The sequence below is a fragment of the Osmerus mordax genome, chromosome 17 (assembly GCF_038355195.1).
Source record: "Osmerus mordax isolate fOsmMor3 chromosome 17, fOsmMor3.pri, whole genome shotgun sequence".
NCBI lineage: Eukaryota > Metazoa > Chordata > Actinopteri > Osmeriformes > Osmeridae > Osmerus > Osmerus mordax.
Window position 1 is genome coordinate 3,647,006 of NC_090066.1, and position 17,564 is coordinate 3,664,569.

Genomic DNA, 17,564 nt, shown 5'->3' on the forward strand with positions numbered 1-17,564 from the left:
AGGGGAAAGTCGGGAAAATGTTCACTGAAATGCAGTTGGTTGGCTTGTTGAATAAGAATCTTGCTGGGTCTCTCTCCTCACTCAAGTTAAGCACCCAAGAGCGCGTGCTACGTGTACAATTCAAAACAAGTTCTCCGTTTGATTCAAAGAAAGATGGATAGCCTAATCGAGTTGACAGAAGTTGTTGTTCTATCAGTCTTTGTTACATGGGTGTCATCCCAGTGCTCCTGATGGGGGCGGCTCTGTTTTATGATCGAAAAAAATATTGAGGAGTCGAAGGTGAGGCGAGGAGGAGCCTGCGGAGAGTTCGTCACTGACCGCGTAGATGTGACGTAAAGTATCTTACTCTGTCCCGCTTTTGAAGGCTGCACGGTGAGCATCTTTGCAAGTCCGTAGGCAACACATACAAATAGGCCTAATTTGTAATGGCAACATTATCAGCAGTGTCTCGTCTCGTCTCTAATAAACTGATTAGACAGAATAGTTCGGGGACCAAAATTGGAGGGGAAAAGCTCAGTGGCAAGAGCACTTGGCCGCCGATCAATAGGTGGTCGCAGGGTCAAATTGCTCCGAATGAACATCGCTTTGGATAAAAGCGGCTGCTAAATGAACACTTTACATATACGTGACAGTATACACAAGAAGGGTGTCATTTTCGGATTATTGCTTAGCTCTTTCTCATTACCATGTTGTAATGTTTTATGGCAGACTCTGGGCGTCGGAATTAGGCTAATGCACGCCGTGAAGTGTAAACGCCATTAAGACCCCATTTATTTTCATCCGAGCTCACACCCTAGTGCCGCTAGCACTACCACCTTTGCTCAATGAATTAACCTCTTTCATCACCGCAACTGTAAGGATTGTGGCTCCCTCTGCAGGACAAGCTCGGATAACAGTTCGATTCCCGGCCGTGCAAAATGACGTTGTGTCCTTGGGCAAGGCACTTCACCCTACTTGCCTCGGGGGAATGTCCCTGTACTTACTGTAAGTCGCTCTGGATAAGAGCGTCTGCTAAATGACTAAATGTAAATGTAGGACTTAAGATTAGTGCTTCTTTCCTGTGGCCTATTAATCACTGCTTGCTCTAAGACATCAGACCATGACCAAGACAGTTACCTGTATGATGGAACAGGCTGTTTGGAAACATCAGAAAAGTAATTAAGTTGCATAAACAGGTTTGTAATTACTATTGTTAAAGGAGATCTTTCTTCAAGAAAGTAGCAAAGAGTTTATTTAGTTTAATGTAAATCAACATTATATAACATTGTATACATGTACATTAAAGCAGTAGACATTAAAAATACAATTTGTGTGCATTGTTGCTAGAACTACAAGAAAGAGTGTGCAGTATGCGTGTGTACTTTAATAGGACAGTCCAGTGTAGCGGGGTTTACACGTTTAAGATTAGAAATACTTAATCTATAATAAAGTATTAAGTTAACGGGACACCACCTCAGGATTTGTTCAAAGGGACTGAAGAAACCTTATTGAATAATAGCCTTCGTAATAATCAGTCTAAGCTTAAGTAGTGAATTCTATGAAAGTAGAGCAGATCAGATAACGTGAGTGATATTATACACAATGATTTTTTTTTAAAGAAAATGTAATTATAATGAACAAATACCTGAGAAGTTATGGGTTAGTTGAGTTGAACATTACAGTAGGCCTAGCCTATACTATGATCATCATAGTATAGGCTAGGCACACAAAGCCATTGTGAAGGCTATCACTTTCTCATGAGAAAGTGTGGAACACGTTGGGAGTATGGTGCTGTTGGCTCTGTTACAACAGGGGTTGCCATCAGGTCTGCCAACACTGTCAAACCAAATAATCATTAAACCAGACACACGCCAGGCTCAAACTAAATGTAAAATCATGCTATTTGAAAACCTTAAAAAATGATCTTCTCCAAAATAAATATTTTCCACGTGTCTATCTAAATCAACGCTATAAATTAGGCAGTTGGGATTGAAACAGCTGCTACTTAATAATAATAGATTTTATTTGTAACAAACTTTATATTTGAAACAAATCTCAAAGTGCTATTCGGATTTCGGTTAGAGAAGCACTGAACAACCCACGCCAGCGTCCTCTCCTCTCCAGTGTAGCGATACTTCTTGTTCTAGGTTCCTTACAACGGCCTCTGGGTTGAGGAGCAGTCGGCAGCTTTACCTCAGCACAGGGCAACCCTTGCAGTGACAACTGGTGATATGCTGATACCGGTACTGTCTGGGTCCCTCAGCGCACGCCAGGCTCACATTCTTCCACTCGTAGTTCTGCTCTCTGCAACACTGGCACTGTTCCACCTGGATCAGCCCTCCAACCAACACCCAGCTGGGGAGGAGAGGAACGTGAGCATTCAGACAGCTGAATCAACTGTGCTCACATGAAAACGATGGCGCATGTTATTGGTGATTTACAATGCGGTCTTACCTGGTCTCAGTGTCACACTGACCCTCACAGATTGGCAGTCGGAGGGTGGCACTGCAGTCGTTCAATGTGATGTTTGCGAAAGATAGCCTGGGGGCACATGTCTGGTTACCTGGGTTAGACAGAGACGGATCCACAGACAAACAGTCACAATGGATTTATGGATTTAACTACCAAACATGAACATGACTACTCACAAACTCTAACCATTTCCTCACCAGTCAGCACGTGTCAACAGTGGATAGTGTATTGATGTAGCTACTGTTTAACTTTGAGACGTAGACAGTGCACTGTTTTACCTCAACCACTAGATAGCAGCACTAAACTATCTGAAGGAGACTTACACGAGTAGCAGCAATGTCGATCATCCCACACTCTCCTCTCCTGAAAACAGATAAAAACAAGGTGTTCACATGGTCTGGTGAAGGGTTTAGTAACCCCACAGCTGAAGTGCGTACAGTTTGTACAGTACTGAATTTAATGTCTCGTGATCAAAGAGAGGGTTGTGTACCTGGGGGCAGTTCTGTTTGGGACAAACCCTGGTGCTTGTCTGAACGCCATTCCTGGTACAACTATAGGACACACAGGGCTGAGCAGGGTCTGTCCACGTGTCTCCAACCTAACCGCACACAACACAGACACGCACAACAACAGACAACTAATCAGCAACCTGTCACGTATTAGTAAATAATATTAAATGATATACATTGGAATGTTGCTTACCCTGTACTCCATTCCATCGTGAGAACATATCTTCTCAACTGCAAGTGAAATATCAATGAGTGAGTTCTGTCAATGAACCTTCCAAATAACATCTAGCAAAACATTCTCGACATCTACACGTGCAAAAACACTTCTTGGTTCTCAACGTCAGATTTGAGATTGTAGAAAGGAGGTGGGTGGGGTGTCCGTACCGCAGACTTGTTCGTTGCAGCAGCCAGGCAGCAGCTGTGAGCTGCCGCTGCAGAGGGGGGCGGGAGGGGGAGGGAGGGGGACACACTCCTCGCTTTTAGTCTGGTTGTTACACGTGCACATGTGACAGTTGGACTTCCAACTCTCTCCAACCTGGGACACACAGACACAGAGCTTCAACATCCATGTACTTTACACACACACTTACAATGCCAATTATGCATTAACAGTGATAATGCATCACTAATATGTGTGCTTGTGATATTTACATTTAGTCATTTATCAGACGCTCTTATCCAGAGCGACTTACAGTAAGTACAGGGACATTCCCCCGAGGCAAGTAGGGTGAAGTGCCTTGCCCAAGGACACAACGTCATTTTGGCACAGCTGGGAATCAAACTGGCAACCTTCAGATTACTAGCCCGATTCCTTAACCGCTCAGCCACCAGACACCTGATATATGTAATAATGTATCAACTCTCACCTGCTTGGGCTCTCCAAGAGGTCCCTTACAGGCTGAAAGACAAGATGAAGGGGGGAAATTGAATAGTCACATGACCAATAAAAAAATATACAGTATATAGAGAGATGAACAGAATAAATTGTATCGCTAATATTTATTTGTCTTAATCAAATATTTATATAAATCTGTCATATCTCAAGGTAAAATATTTGTATTGACAGACGCAATCAGTGGGCAAACCGGCCTGATGTACAGTACTGCACACCAGGTATAAAGGGGTTATCGTTTTCGACCCCGCTCCTGTACTCACGGCTGCATGGAGGAGACACACAGGTGCTCCTGTGTTGCTCCGATCTGAGGAGACCGACGGGGCAGAAGCAGCCACTTTTCATCCCCTCCAGGACCTGGCCTGGGACAAGCTCCCTGGAGCAGGGAACACAGGCCCGTCAGAGAGACACAGCACAGATGCAGAAGGCCACACGTTAATGGACGATCCCCCAGAATGAGCAGACTTCCACTGATTAAGAAGCAAGGCTCTCTCACTCACCCTCCACGACAGAAGCTGTCTAGCTGGCTTCGACACTCACTGTAGATCAGCCCCGCTGAACAGTTCACATCTGAAACAAATAACCAACCCTTAATATGTTCCAGAATATTTTATAGAGACGTTATAAAAGTTAATCTACAATTATATTCTGATCATCCACTATCATGTCAACGACATTTATGATGTTTAATGGCAGGGTAAAATGTTTGCTCGTTTTCTTACTGCAGGTGCCGTTGGTGAGGCTTCTCCAGTCCACACACACGTCCACCTTCTTGCACTCATCTGCAGCATGCTCCAGAGAGGAGCAGGCCATGTTCCCGATCTGACACGAGTCATACCTACAGTTCCTCTCAGAAAGACTGAGGTTCAGCCGCTGTCTGCACTCTGCAAACACCCTACGACACGCGACAGACATCCACAGACACGAGGGTCAAACACATGAAGCAAATACTGTCTCATACTCGGGGCGACCTTGATTCACGTTAGCTGAAGGGTTAGGGTCAGGGCCATGATATCAATGGACCAGTCCCAAATGTGTGAAATGAATTGCATCCTAAATTATTTGAAGTAAATTTACGGGTGCTGGAAGAGGTCACAGAGCGGACTGCCAGGGCACGGAGGGGTTGTGGTGGTTGGGATGGTCGTGGTGGTCGTGTTTGGCCTGGATGTAGGTGGGGTGGTTGGCGGCAGGTGACAGGGGACGTCCCTGGGTGCGGAGCGGCAGTCAGGCTTCAGAGGGTCACCGATCACCCAGTCATAGGCCGTCTTCTCACAGCAGGAGTCCTCCTCCACCTGGCCTCCTCTACGCACGCAGGAGCCCCCACCACACACACCTGGAGGACACAGACACAGGAGGCTGGATGTAGACACCAGCTGAGCTCACAGCGACTGAACAGAGACACGCATGGGCTGCCTCCACACCCCACCTACCGCATTGTCCCTGGGTGTTGTTCTCAAAGTGCTCCATAGCAAGGGTGACCGTCAGAGTGTTCAATGGAGAGAGAGAAATCTGGGAGCGGATCTCACTGATGTAGATGGAAACAATGTACCCTGTTGTCTGAAACCGTATGCCCTGGTCCTCATAGGGTGGCTTGACAACCACTTGGTTCAGGGTAGACTGTGAGAGAGAAGGAGAGAGACAGATAGAGAGGGAGAGAGAGAGAAATGGGGGTGAGCGTGAGGGGATGTGAGTGATGGATGTTACCACCTGTGTTTGGAAAACAGCCGTATCTAGGAAGCAACTGAATTGTACCTCAACTCTCTCCTCGTCTGGTGCAATGTTCAAGGTGGCAGTTGTGTTGCCGTATGTCACGATGATGCCTTTGGCACACAAGCCCATCAGGCCCTCAATGCAGAAGTAGTTGTCAACAACAACGGTGAGGTGGTGCCGTGGCGACCTCTCTTCTACCAAGATGTAGGTGCAGTTATCCAGGAAGTCATAGGTCACGCCCTGGAAGGAGATGTAGTGGGGGTCGCCGTATACATCACAGTGACCTGGCAGAAGAAAAGGGAGACATTATGATGTAACTGAACAAATAAAGAGAAATGAATGAGAGAAATGAAGGAGAGAACTAGAAGGACACTCACAGTTACACTCCCAGAATTCACAGCATTCATGTTTGACCTTGACTGCTTGTCCTCTGGGGCAACTAGGTACAGTAGTTTGGGGACAGAGGATTGGCGTCACCTCAATCTTCCCGTTCTTACAGATCTTTGTGGAGCATTCCTCCTTCCACTCCTGACCATTCAACCAGCTCTGGCTCCTGAATTGGTCCACACAGCCTGGAGCCACAAGGAGATACAAGCATTGATAAATAAACTATGTGTCCGTGACTATGGCAGCCTACATCATATTGTTGAGAAGTGGAGACGTCTGAAACACTAGCTATGTAACTAGCTATGTATGTGAAATTATAATTTACCTCCAGGGGTTGTGGTTTCTATTGTGGTTGCTGTTGTTGTCACCCAGTCGGGTGTAGAAGGTGTATTGGGGGTTGTTGGTTCAGTCGTGTATATAGTAACCTCCGTTGCAGCAGTTGTGGTTGATACTGTTGTATGGTTTGTAGTGGTGGGGGTTGACAAAGCTGTAGGCGATGAAGGAATGTACATTTGTGAATGTGTTACTATGGTTGCTGAGGTTGAGTTTGTTTTTGTTGGTCCAGTTATTATTGTGAAGTCTGTTGTAGATACAGTTGTGGATTGTGTTGAGGTAGTAGGTTCTGTTGTATTAAACTCTGTAGTTATAGGTGTCGTGGAAAGGACAGTTGTAGTTTTGGTTGATGTTAAAATTGTTGAAGCTTCTGTTTTTGTGGTTGTAAGTTCAGGTGTTGTAGATTCAGTTGTTGTGTAGATCGTTGTAGGTTCAGTTGTTGTAGTTGTAGATTCAGTTGTGGTTGGAGGTTCAGTTGCTGTGGACATAGGTTCAGGTGTTGCAGATGTAAATTCAGTGGTTGTAAAAATAGTTGTAGGTTCAGTTGTGGTTGTAGCTTCAGTTGTTGTGGTTGTAGATTCAGTTGTTGTGGTTGTAGGTTCAGTTGTTGTTGTAGGTTCAGGTGTTGTAGATGTAGATTCAGTTGTTGTAAAGATAGTTGTAGGTTCAGTTGTGGTTGTAGCTTCAGTTGTTGTAGTTGTAGATTCAGTTATGATGGATGTGGATTCAGTTGTTGTTGTAGGTTCAGTTGTCGTGGTGGGGGTTGACAAAGCTGTAGGCGATGAAGGAATGTACATTTGTGAATGTGTTACTATGGTTGCTGTGGGTGAGTTTGTTTTTGTTGGTCCAGTTATTATTGTGAAGTCTGTTGTAGATACAGTTGTGGATTGTGTTGAGGTAGTAGGTTCTGTTGTAGTAAACTCTGTAGTTATAGGTGTCGTGGAAAGGACAGTTGTAGTTTTGGTTGATGTTAAAATTGTTGAAGCTTCTGTTTTTGTGGTTGTAAGTTCAGGTGTTGTAGATTCAGTTGTTGTGTAGATCGTTGTAGGTTCAGTTGTTGTAGCTTCAGTTGTTGTAGTTGTAGATTCAGTTGTGGTTGTAGGTTCAGTTGCTGTGGACGTAAGTTCAGGTGTTGCAGATGTAGATTCAGTTGTTGTAAAAATTGTTGTAGGTTCAGTTGTGGTTGTAGCTTCAGTTGTTGTAGATTCAGTTGTTGTGGTTGTAGGTTCAGTTGTGGTTGTAGGTTCAGTTTTTGTAGTTGTAGATTCAGTTATGATGGATGTGGATTCAGTTGTTGTTGTAGGTTCAGTTGTCGTGGTTGTAGGTTCAGTTGTTGAGGTTGTAGGTTCAGTTGTTGTGGTTGTAGCCTTGGTTGTGGTTGTAGATTCAGTTGTTGTGGTTGTAGGTTCAGTTATGGTTGTAGGTTCAGTTGTTGTGGTTGTTGGTTCAGTTGTGGTTGTAACCTTGGTTGTGGTTGTAGGTTCAGTTGTTGTGGTTGTAGGTTCAGTCATGGTTGTCGGTTCAGTTTTTGTGGTTGTAGGTTCAGTTGTGGTTGTAGGTTCAGTTGTGGTTGTAGCCTTGGTTGTCGTTGTAGGTTCAGTTGTCGTGGTTGTAGGTTCAGTTGTTGCAGATGTAGATTCAGTTGTTGTGAAGATAGTTGTAGGTTCAGTTGTTGTGTAGAACGTTGTATATTTAGGTGTTTTAACACAGTGAACTGTTCCCCCCTCACACTTGCTAAAAACACAAGGGCAGATTGTAGTAATCCAGTATCACTTAATTACAATGAATTACAATGCAAGTGAAATAAAGGATTTTTTTGTCAGTATCAATGACGATACAATGTCCCACATCACTGAGACAGACTGCACACAGCAATGACTTACCAGTTCCCCACCTCTGCATCAGGAGGGAGCACAGTGTCATTGAAATAACAACTGCAGTTCCTCAAAGTGGAACACTCCCCGGTGTTCTCATCATAGTATGGCATCTCCTCAGGACATCTCGGGTAGCAACCTGTGGTACAAAGGGAAGAGCCCTTTATGTCATTAGGTATCCTGGTTAAACTATGAAAAGAATGAATCCCTTTACTTTTGCAATAAGATTTCCTTTGAGAAATCAATGATCCGATATGAATGGATTTGGGACATTGTGTACGGGATTTCAGTTTATCACCGGTCCATTCAACTTTAATGAGAAGTCAAGAATCTTTTATTTCTCTAACGAGTGGGTTCTCTTACCTTCCAGCTTGCCAGTAAAACGATTGTTCTTGCCACAGGTCTTGACCTGCCCACATGGCTCGTAGTGCCAGCTACACTGACCCTGCTCATTGTAGTAGTCACAGTACACAGCTGTGAGGGGAACAAGGCAAGAGAACTGTATATTAACTATATTAAGTATTTATTGCATAAAGAGAATGTCAAGCCAACGGCTCTCAAACACATATACGGTACAAATGAAGGTTTGAATCCCAGTCCCAGCTGTTTTTTTATTTTTAATTTATGATTGTTTGCGCTGCAATACTTACGACACAAGTCAGGCGTTCTCCAGCGGACGCAGACGTTGTGGGAGTTGCAGGCCTCGGCATAGGCTGCCACTGCCGTGCAGAAGCCCAGGAACTTCCCCTCAAACTCACAGGAGCAGGACTCCTGCACACAGGCCTCGTAGTAGGGCTCTGGGTCCACCTGGGGAGCACAGCAACACACCAGAGGGTTAGAACCCGGCCCAGACATTGGTCAGTTAGTGAATGTACCTATCTATTCATGTATACTGGATGCCAGATCTATACTATATCTACACTCCAATCAAATTGTAATCACTTGACTTTAGTCACTAGTCACTTGTGTTGCCATGTGAGGCTGTTTTAGTTGTGAGGTTTTGAGGTTGAATGTTGCGTTGTGTTTCATTGGTAGTGTTTCTATGTGTTGTTGCACCTTCATGTGGCACTCCTTGAAGGTGTTTCTGATGATCATGCAGCGTCTCTCCGCCCACGCCGAACAGTAGGAGTGGCGCTCGCACGGGAACACCTCCTTGGTCACGTCTGAACACGGGGGATTGGCTGTTTTCCAGCTGTTGCCAAACGTGACGGCGCTGGACACCACTGATGAAGGGCCAGATGAGATTAATCTTCCCGAAGATGAAGATCGCAAGACAACAGAGCATGGTCGGTCAGCAAGCTGACGGAATTTGGATGGCAGCAGCTGATACTAATAACACAGTGCAGCTGATACTGATAACACACTGCAGCTGATACTGAGAACACACTGCAGCTGATACTGATAACACACTGCAGCTGATACTGATAACACTCTGCAGCTGATACTGATAACACACTGCAGCTGATACTGATAACACGCTGCAGCTGATACTGATAACACACTGCAGCTGATACTGATAACACACTGCAGCTGATACTGATAACACACTGCAGCTGATACTGATAACACACTGCAGCTGATACTGATAACACGCTGCAGCTGATACTGATAACACGCTGCAGCTGATACTGATAACACGCTGCAGCTGATACTGATAACACGCTGCAGAGATGTTTACCTGATGAGCCAGACATCTGGAGGTCGTTCCTCTCATTGGAGTCAAAGTTTCCACACAGGCCACACACACGAGTCTACATGCCATGAGGAAAGCAAGCATGAGAAAACACGGTCAGTCTTCTTTTAATGTATTATTGATTGGTGTTGATGTGACTTTGTTCGTAGCATCGAATATGCTGTTTGAATGTACAGCATGTGATGCATAAGCCTTGCCCACTCTTTCTATGTATGTTACATGAAGATGTAGCCTGCAGTACATATTCGAGCAACTTCTGAATTAGTTAGGGGTAATTTCACATGGATCATGATGAGTAAATAAAATGGAGCTTCAACAGCAGTCCAGAGGCCTCACCCTCCAGCGGTCCTCCAGGAGGACGGTGAGCCGGGTGTGTTTGTCCCAGATCAGGGTGAGGCCGCGGCTGGGGACCGAGACCATGATGTACAGGCCCACCGTGTGGCTCGAGTACACAGGCTCCGCCTCCAAGGACCAGCCTCCCTGCAGGCGCCTTGTCACACGCATGTCACTCAAGGTAAGGGTTACCACGCCCTTTCAGAATAAAAGTCATGGACAAGTTAGGTGTCGGTGAAGACTCAGGTTGGATGAATAAATACAAATGAATGAGCTGTACCTGCAGGTCCAGCACTATGGCCCGAGAGCAAGTGAGAGCCTCATCACAGCAGGGGACGCTCTCCACTCGAACAGAAAACGAACCGTGGCCGCTCCCGCAGTCATCCTGAGAAACACACACACACACACACACACACATGCACTGTACTTTATCTCATGTTGTCTGTGAATAAATGTTCAGTAAATCACAGCTTGGCAGTTAATTATTACTGAATCCTGCAAATGTTGTTATCTGAGATTTCATGGTGCAGCTCAGTGAAGTGATAATGCTTACACATCCTGCGCAGACCTTTTTCCCAGGCCCAAACCCATTTCTTTGCACTGTTGCCAACTCTCACTGACAAATCTCCTTTGGCAAACAGTATCGTATTTTGAGGTATTCTATTCTTTTTTATTCTATTCTCACCTCCACCAGGGTGTACTGGCAGTTGCCGTCAAAGCGATACCACCGGGAGTCGAATGTCTGGTAGTGTCCGTTCCCATACACCTGGCACTGTCTAATACAGGGCTTCTCAACACAGGTCCACTGGCCCTGACTACACAAGCTGGGAGAGGAGCAGAAACTGAAGGTTTTAATATCAGCATCACGTCACCAGAAAGAAAATACGTTTTTTTTGTTGTAGTATAGAAGTAGAGGAGCAGGTAGGGAAGTGTGTCTGAGGAAGAAAGTTGGTCTTTGACACGAACCATGTTCTGCAGTCGCTGTTAACACTCTGTCCAGTTCTGAACACGGCACCGCCGTGCACACAGGTGCAGTTGTCCAGATTGACACACACACCTGTGTGGTCCTCGTACTGGCCCTCTGGGCAGTAACAACCACTCTCACAGCTCACGCTGGAGCTCTGGAGGAACAGGACACAGTTATGTGCTGTCGGGAAATATACAGTAATGTGGATAGATGGAAGACATTAAAATCCACGGATGTTACTGTTCTCTGAGCTGACCCACCACTGGTTTGCTGAGACTGGCGCAGGTCTTCTGAGCTGTGTTGACTGAATAATGGGAACAGTGCACGCAAACCTTCCCACCACGGCAACCTGAGATGAACAAAACAGGATTTTTTCTCAGATTTCCAAGCCAGGATTAAGCCAGGACAATTTGTGTGTAGTATACAGTACAACCCAAAAACCTACGTAGAAAACAATCAGACGGATTAATGTAAACAAACAAAAGACACTTACCGCAATCCTCAGAGCAGCTTAATTCTCCATTCTCACACATGCTGCAAAATGATTAAGAAAAAGTTAAAAGAAAAAAATGAGAAGAATAAAAAAGAATAAACAACATCATAAAATACTATATATAGTACAATAAGAAACACTAAATAATGAAGTTGCTCTCCACAGCACAGTCACTCACCATTGCCGACCATCAATGACAACAGGACCTGTGGGGATGGAGCTGTCCTGGTGGCTGCAGGGGCACTGTGCCTTGGGGCTGCAGGTGAGGCCCTTGTTCAGGTGGGTGCCCTCCAGGCAGCCACAGCCCTCCACAGGTGCATCCTCCACCCCACACCTGGGGTCGGGCCCGGACAGGGAGAGACAGGTGTGGTTGCACGCCTGCATGTTGTAATCAAACTTCAGGTTGTTCTCACAGGTTATTTGGGCTGAAAACACACACATGGAAAACAAATTTACATTTAGTCATTTTTTACATTTACATTTAGTAATTTACAAATACAGTAAAGTAATGAGAACACATACGCCCCTTTGCTGAAACTCAGAAACAAAAATGTGTATGTAATGGTCAGAGGTGTGTGTTAAGAGGTACAGTATTCATTACTGGCTGTTGTACTCACTGCAGTTGGTAGCTGTTCTCCAGTCACCTACGGCAACACCGAGGTAGGCGCAGGCCTTGGCATAGTTGGCCAGAGAGAGACACAGGCACTGCTGTAGATCTCTCTTACAGTAACACGTTCCGCTGATGCAATCCTGCAAACAGACCGTTGACAATCCATTGTAATCTCACAACCTAAATTCAAAGTGTACACAAGACAGTCACTGGTGGAAGAGGATATAAGCCTGGAAGCGTTTATAAAGAGACAACAGTTTGGCCAATGTTCTGAGTAAAGATCTGTTTCTGAGTCTAACGCTCATTTCTACAAGGTGAACACTTACTAAAACACAGAGGTGTTGTTATAAAGCTAGGGAGGGTTATTTAGTTAGGGGTTTTGGATATCCTTCTTACCTTAAAGTAAGAGTCAGTTAGAATATGCTCATGACACTTTGAAAATATTCCATTGGGGTCTGTCAAGATTGGGCACATTTCTTCTGAAAATCTTTCTGAAAAAAAGACACATTACACAACAATTAAAAACACATTAAACTAGCTTAATTTCCATGGAAAGCACTACGAATGTTCATGTATATATATATCATTTTTAAATTAAACTGTAATTTCATGTGCTCTTGGGGGTCCTCTGGTGGCCACGGGGGCCCTAAGCAGCCGCTTAGTTCGCTTATGCCTTGGGGCAGCTCTGGTACAACATCACCATGTCAACCGAGTGAGCAAGCACTGTACTTTGTATTCACCTCAAACTCATCAGTCAATCAAACTGCTCTGTATTACTTTCCGGTAACGTGAAGAAAGCGGACCCGTACCATTGTCAGCGTTGATGCAGACTTTGGGTATGTCAGGAGAGCAGGCCCCCACACTCCAGGACAGGGCAAAGGGCTCCGCAGAGTTCTCCACTATACCACTACTGGCAGTGAAGTCATCAGTGGTGTCGGAGTTGTAGTTTCCACAGAGTCCTGTTAAGAAGAGACAGAGATCGTTCATATGAATCAACATCTCAATTATGTGTATGGCTAGACATAGGCTACAGTATATACAACATCTCAGAAACCATAAACAAACTTCTAGGGATTGAAGGAAATACCGAGGGTTTTTCCAGTGTGTGATGCTGGTGCGGTGATATACACTTGGACTTCAGGGCTGACTTGGACTTGAACCTTCAAGCCAAAGGTGGTCTCGACCTGAACGTACATGGATGACTGCCAGAACACCAGAGCATGCTCTGTGGCATCACATCAAGGTTTACAGTCAATTAACTTTTAGTTCATAATCACATGGACATTTCACATACGATTATTTAAAATGATTTAATGTTTGGACATTGAATATAAGTAGATCTATGTACTGTACTCCTAAATGTTACTGTACAGCTAAAGGTTTTATCTCTTACCAGACTGGTGAAGCTCTAGAATATCCATGTTCTCAAATTGCACACTTTGGTGAGAAAATTTGTAGGTATCCTGTATGAGAAATGTACATTTTCAATTACATTACTGTATGTTCCCAAATAGCTATTATTGAGGAGAAGGGAGTTACTGTTGCAGTGTTTGCCAAGTAGACATCTACACCGCACCTTGTACACCTGAAGAATGACATTTTTCAGAGATGTTGTCTCAGAGTACTGGATGGATATGGTCCAGTTGATGCCCTGTATATGAAGAAAGGGTCATGTTAAAAGTAGATGTCCAAATGGCATGACCATAAATTGCCTCAGGACAAAACCTTTATTTACCTGTGAAGCGACATAAGTGCACATGCCAGGAACTGAATAGTGTTTTCCATCAAATGTGGTCACAAATCGCCCTTCAATGATACATCTTGGTGGGCAAATATTTTTGGAGCACTGCCACTTGCCGTTTTTACACAAACTGTAGACAAAAACCAGAATCTCTACCTTACGATATGGGTTATTTGACAATAATTCATTTTTTCACTATGTTCGGTATCGCAATTGTTTGAGCATTTGCCCAGGAATAGACTACAGATGTGGAAACACTTGCGTTAACAACAGAAGACGTTCTGATGTGCCCTGTCTCACCATGTTTGGCATTTGGTGCTACGTGTTTGTCCAGGCGAGTAAGTCCGCCCAGCATGAACGCACGGGCAGTCTGACACCATCACACAGCTGTGGCTCCCCACTCGATCATTCAGGACCTTACCTGAAACACATCAAGAACATGCACATAGAGCGACAGCACTGAAATAACCTGAGGGCTTCAGGGCTGTGTTTGTCCTCTGTGTGTACCACTGACTGCTACCGCTAAGGCCAAACAGGATACCTACCATCCTGGCAGACACAAGTGCTGATGAGGTCCTGCCCGCTGGTCACAGGGGAGGGGCTGGAGCAGGAGGGGTTATATGCGTTACCTTCCTCCTGGTAGACCAGATCCCCTGGACAAACATCAGCTGCACTCACACAAACAAACAAACAAACCGATTAGCAAATAAACGTTTATCACAACTTCCACTAAAAGAGTTACTCTAAAGATGTGGTTGTTGTCAATAGGCCTAACCTGTTTATTGTATTTCTTACAATACTTACGAGTGCAATTTGTCAGATTTCTCCATCTGAACCAAATAATGCTGCTTCTTTCACATTTTTGGAGTAGTTCGTTGTAGAAAGAGCATTTCACTGCATTATTTCCTTCAAAGCCAAAGATATTCTGGTCACAGAGCGCCAAGTATAGTTTGGAGGACATTTGGGTCTGCACACATTCCATAGCTCTGGACAGAAAATCTCTGCATACCTTGACATCACAGAAAAAACAGAGGATCTAAGAATAGAAACAGATTGCTTGCAACAATACATCACAACGTACAACAGACGTACATACTACTGTACATAGTAATTTATCAAATGGTGCATCAATACAACAGACTGTAAATTTCCCCATTCAAACAAGACTCTTTCTGCTTACCATGTTAAGTGTGCTGAGGGAGTCTTTGGTCTGGCATTTCTCCCCAGAAAGGACACTAGCTGCTATCAGCCTTTCTCTATTGTCTGAGGTCACACAGAAAGATCACATTATTTACCTAAGAAGTACTGTGAACAACACCTGCAATAAACAAGACTACATACACAGAATGGCCATGACCGGGTAAAAAATCACATTGAGGCAGTGAAAACATGAAGAAACAACAAAATCATTTTGTTATTGTTGACTCACCTACAACATCCCTAGCACCACATAGCCCACCCATCTCACTGGTTAGCTCCATCTGAAGATTGACCTTTAAGAAAAAGAAGAGAACATTCATTAAACACCAACCACACCTTATTTATATTATACGTATTCTGAAACTGCAGTCTGCTGCTTACAATTCCTTTATTAATATATATTTTGGGGCCTTTATTAACCTTTACTTAACCCCCCCTCCCTGCCTGCTTTTAACATCTTGATGAACACTCATAACATAAGTAAGGTCTACGAGGGGTTGTGACAGCCATGGCTCACCCAGAGTGAGTCTATGCCACCGGTGGTGCTGTGCCAGGTGACCGACACGGGCAGCACTGTGCTCCTCAGCCGGGTGTAGATCCCGTACTGGAAGATGTGCTGGTAGGTGTGGTCGTAGGGGAGCGAGACACTGAGGAGGAGAATCACGTTACAAGTGAGATCCAGACCAATGACTTTCACGTTGATATTTCCCCCAAGACTGAGTGCCAGAAAGGTTAGTTACTATTCAACTCCTGGCCATTAAAATTGTGTGCATGAATTGGAATAAAATTATAATTTTTTAATAATGGTTAACTTAAATTGAGGATGTAGCTGGACCACTTGAAGTGGAGAAAACATTAAAAACAGGGTTGAGAATCCATTACATTCTATCATCCATCTACAGACTTCAACACATGGCAAAACCTACAGACACAACTGAAAAACTGAAATAAAATGCAAAAACCTTTTCTGTTCCACGAAGACAGTCCCGTTTTGGAGAACGGTTCTGATCTTGTTGACAGAAATCTCCACTCTGGTCAGCAGGCCGTGGTCATCCCGCTGAACGGTGATGTCAAAGTCAACCCGGTTGTAGGTGAAGCGTGTGAGAGTGAAAGGGCAGGTGGACCGGACGTAGAACAATGTGCTGTTGTACGTCCTGACGACCCCACTGCCGAAGGTCTTACAGGTATCTGTCCACATAGACCGCAGGACATCAGGACAATGGAAGGTGATAAACTAGCGTAGGATTCTCACACATGCAGGTCACCTAGTACTTACTTTGATCTGGTTCTGTGATTAAAATAGAGACAACTGAACCCAGAACTAAAAAAAGAAAAAGTAACAATTATTTTTGGGCAAATAAACATTGACATTCACATCGGTCTCCTTCCTGCTAAACTAAATATTAAATTAATGAACATAATGTAGAAAGCTGATGCACTACTTGGTTTATTGACTATATTGCCCACCTACAGGAGAGACCCCTCAACACTAAAATGTGTTTCTGTGTGACAGAGCACCATCACCCCTTACCTGAGAACAGAATCAATGAGACCACCAGCTGTCGTCTGAGAAGAGACATGATGCTTGGAAGTCACCAGTACAGTAGGTGTAGCTCTATCCTGTCTTCTGTGTGTGTTTCTGACCAGTCAGCTCCTCTCCTCCAGTCCAGGGTGAGTGAGAAACTGCCCTGACTCTCTTATATATACTGTACAGTAGACCTGTAGACCCCCACCTGCACTTAACCCGCACACAGAAGAACAAGGAAGCAAACTCAAATTTAACAATTACACTTTTATCGTCATAGCTATTGGGATACAAGGGGCAGTGGAACAAACAATACAGTGAAATACTTGTTGGGAACAAATCAGTTTGTTACACAATGATCAATTTCTTCATAGATGTTATCTTCTGAAAAATGACACTCCTCTCCTCACCCGATGTAATGTTCACAAACTATGTCGCTGTTCTCACGGCCTTGTGAGATGGATCACAATAGGATGTGTAATCTGGGAATCTTTTTCATGTCAAAGTACTGCTACTGGTAATTTCAGAGCCATTATTGTTCTCCTTTGGTGTTAATAGGGCTTGTTTCATTTGGGTGTGGTTTGCAGAGGTGTCAAGCAGGGTTGCCAGGTCTGTGTGACAATACCAGCCCAATGGCCAATCAAAACCAGCCCAAAACCAGCCCATTGGCCAATCAAAACCAGCCCAAAACCATCCCAATGGCCAATAAAAACAGCCCAAAAAAACGCCCAATAACAGAACTCAAAATATGCCCTGTCAAACCATATACACTGCTTTTAAAGTCCAACAGCATTGCTATCATTGCCAAATGTATTGTAATATCTACAAAGTAACACCAAATGTTTA

General features: G+C 44.3%; 1 protein-coding gene across 1 annotated transcript; it reads right to left on the minus strand.

Annotated features, from left to right (window-relative positions):
• Positions 1-2,164: 2,164 nt before the first annotated feature.
• LOC136960459 (mucin-6) lies at positions 2,165-16,773 on the minus strand. The gene is made up of 41 exons (XM_067254962.1): positions 16,725-16,773; positions 16,156-16,381; positions 15,711-15,840; positions 15,419-15,486; positions 15,174-15,249; positions 14,798-15,002; positions 14,539-14,661; positions 14,294-14,414; positions 13,988-14,123; positions 13,829-13,903; positions 13,646-13,715; positions 13,340-13,477; positions 13,062-13,211; positions 12,649-12,743; positions 12,260-12,392; positions 11,821-12,067; positions 11,643-11,683; positions 11,410-11,498; positions 11,149-11,303; positions 10,868-11,006; positions 10,463-10,567; positions 10,186-10,380; positions 9,835-9,907; positions 9,213-9,379; positions 8,807-8,963; positions 8,520-8,630; positions 8,166-8,295; positions 6,060-6,115; positions 5,605-5,846; positions 5,283-5,469; positions 4,930-5,185; positions 4,575-4,747; positions 4,353-4,422; positions 4,116-4,228; positions 3,827-3,858; positions 3,345-3,495; positions 3,154-3,191; positions 2,942-3,049; positions 2,775-2,814; positions 2,434-2,542; positions 2,165-2,334 (listed from the first exon to the last, which is right to left on the minus strand). Exons 1-41 carry the CDS (start codon positions 16,771-16,773, stop codon positions 2,169-2,171), a joined length of 5,145 nt encoding a protein of 1,714 aa, XP_067111063.1. The 3' UTR covers positions 2,165-2,168.
• Between the last annotated feature and the right edge of the window lie 791 nt (positions 16,774-17,564).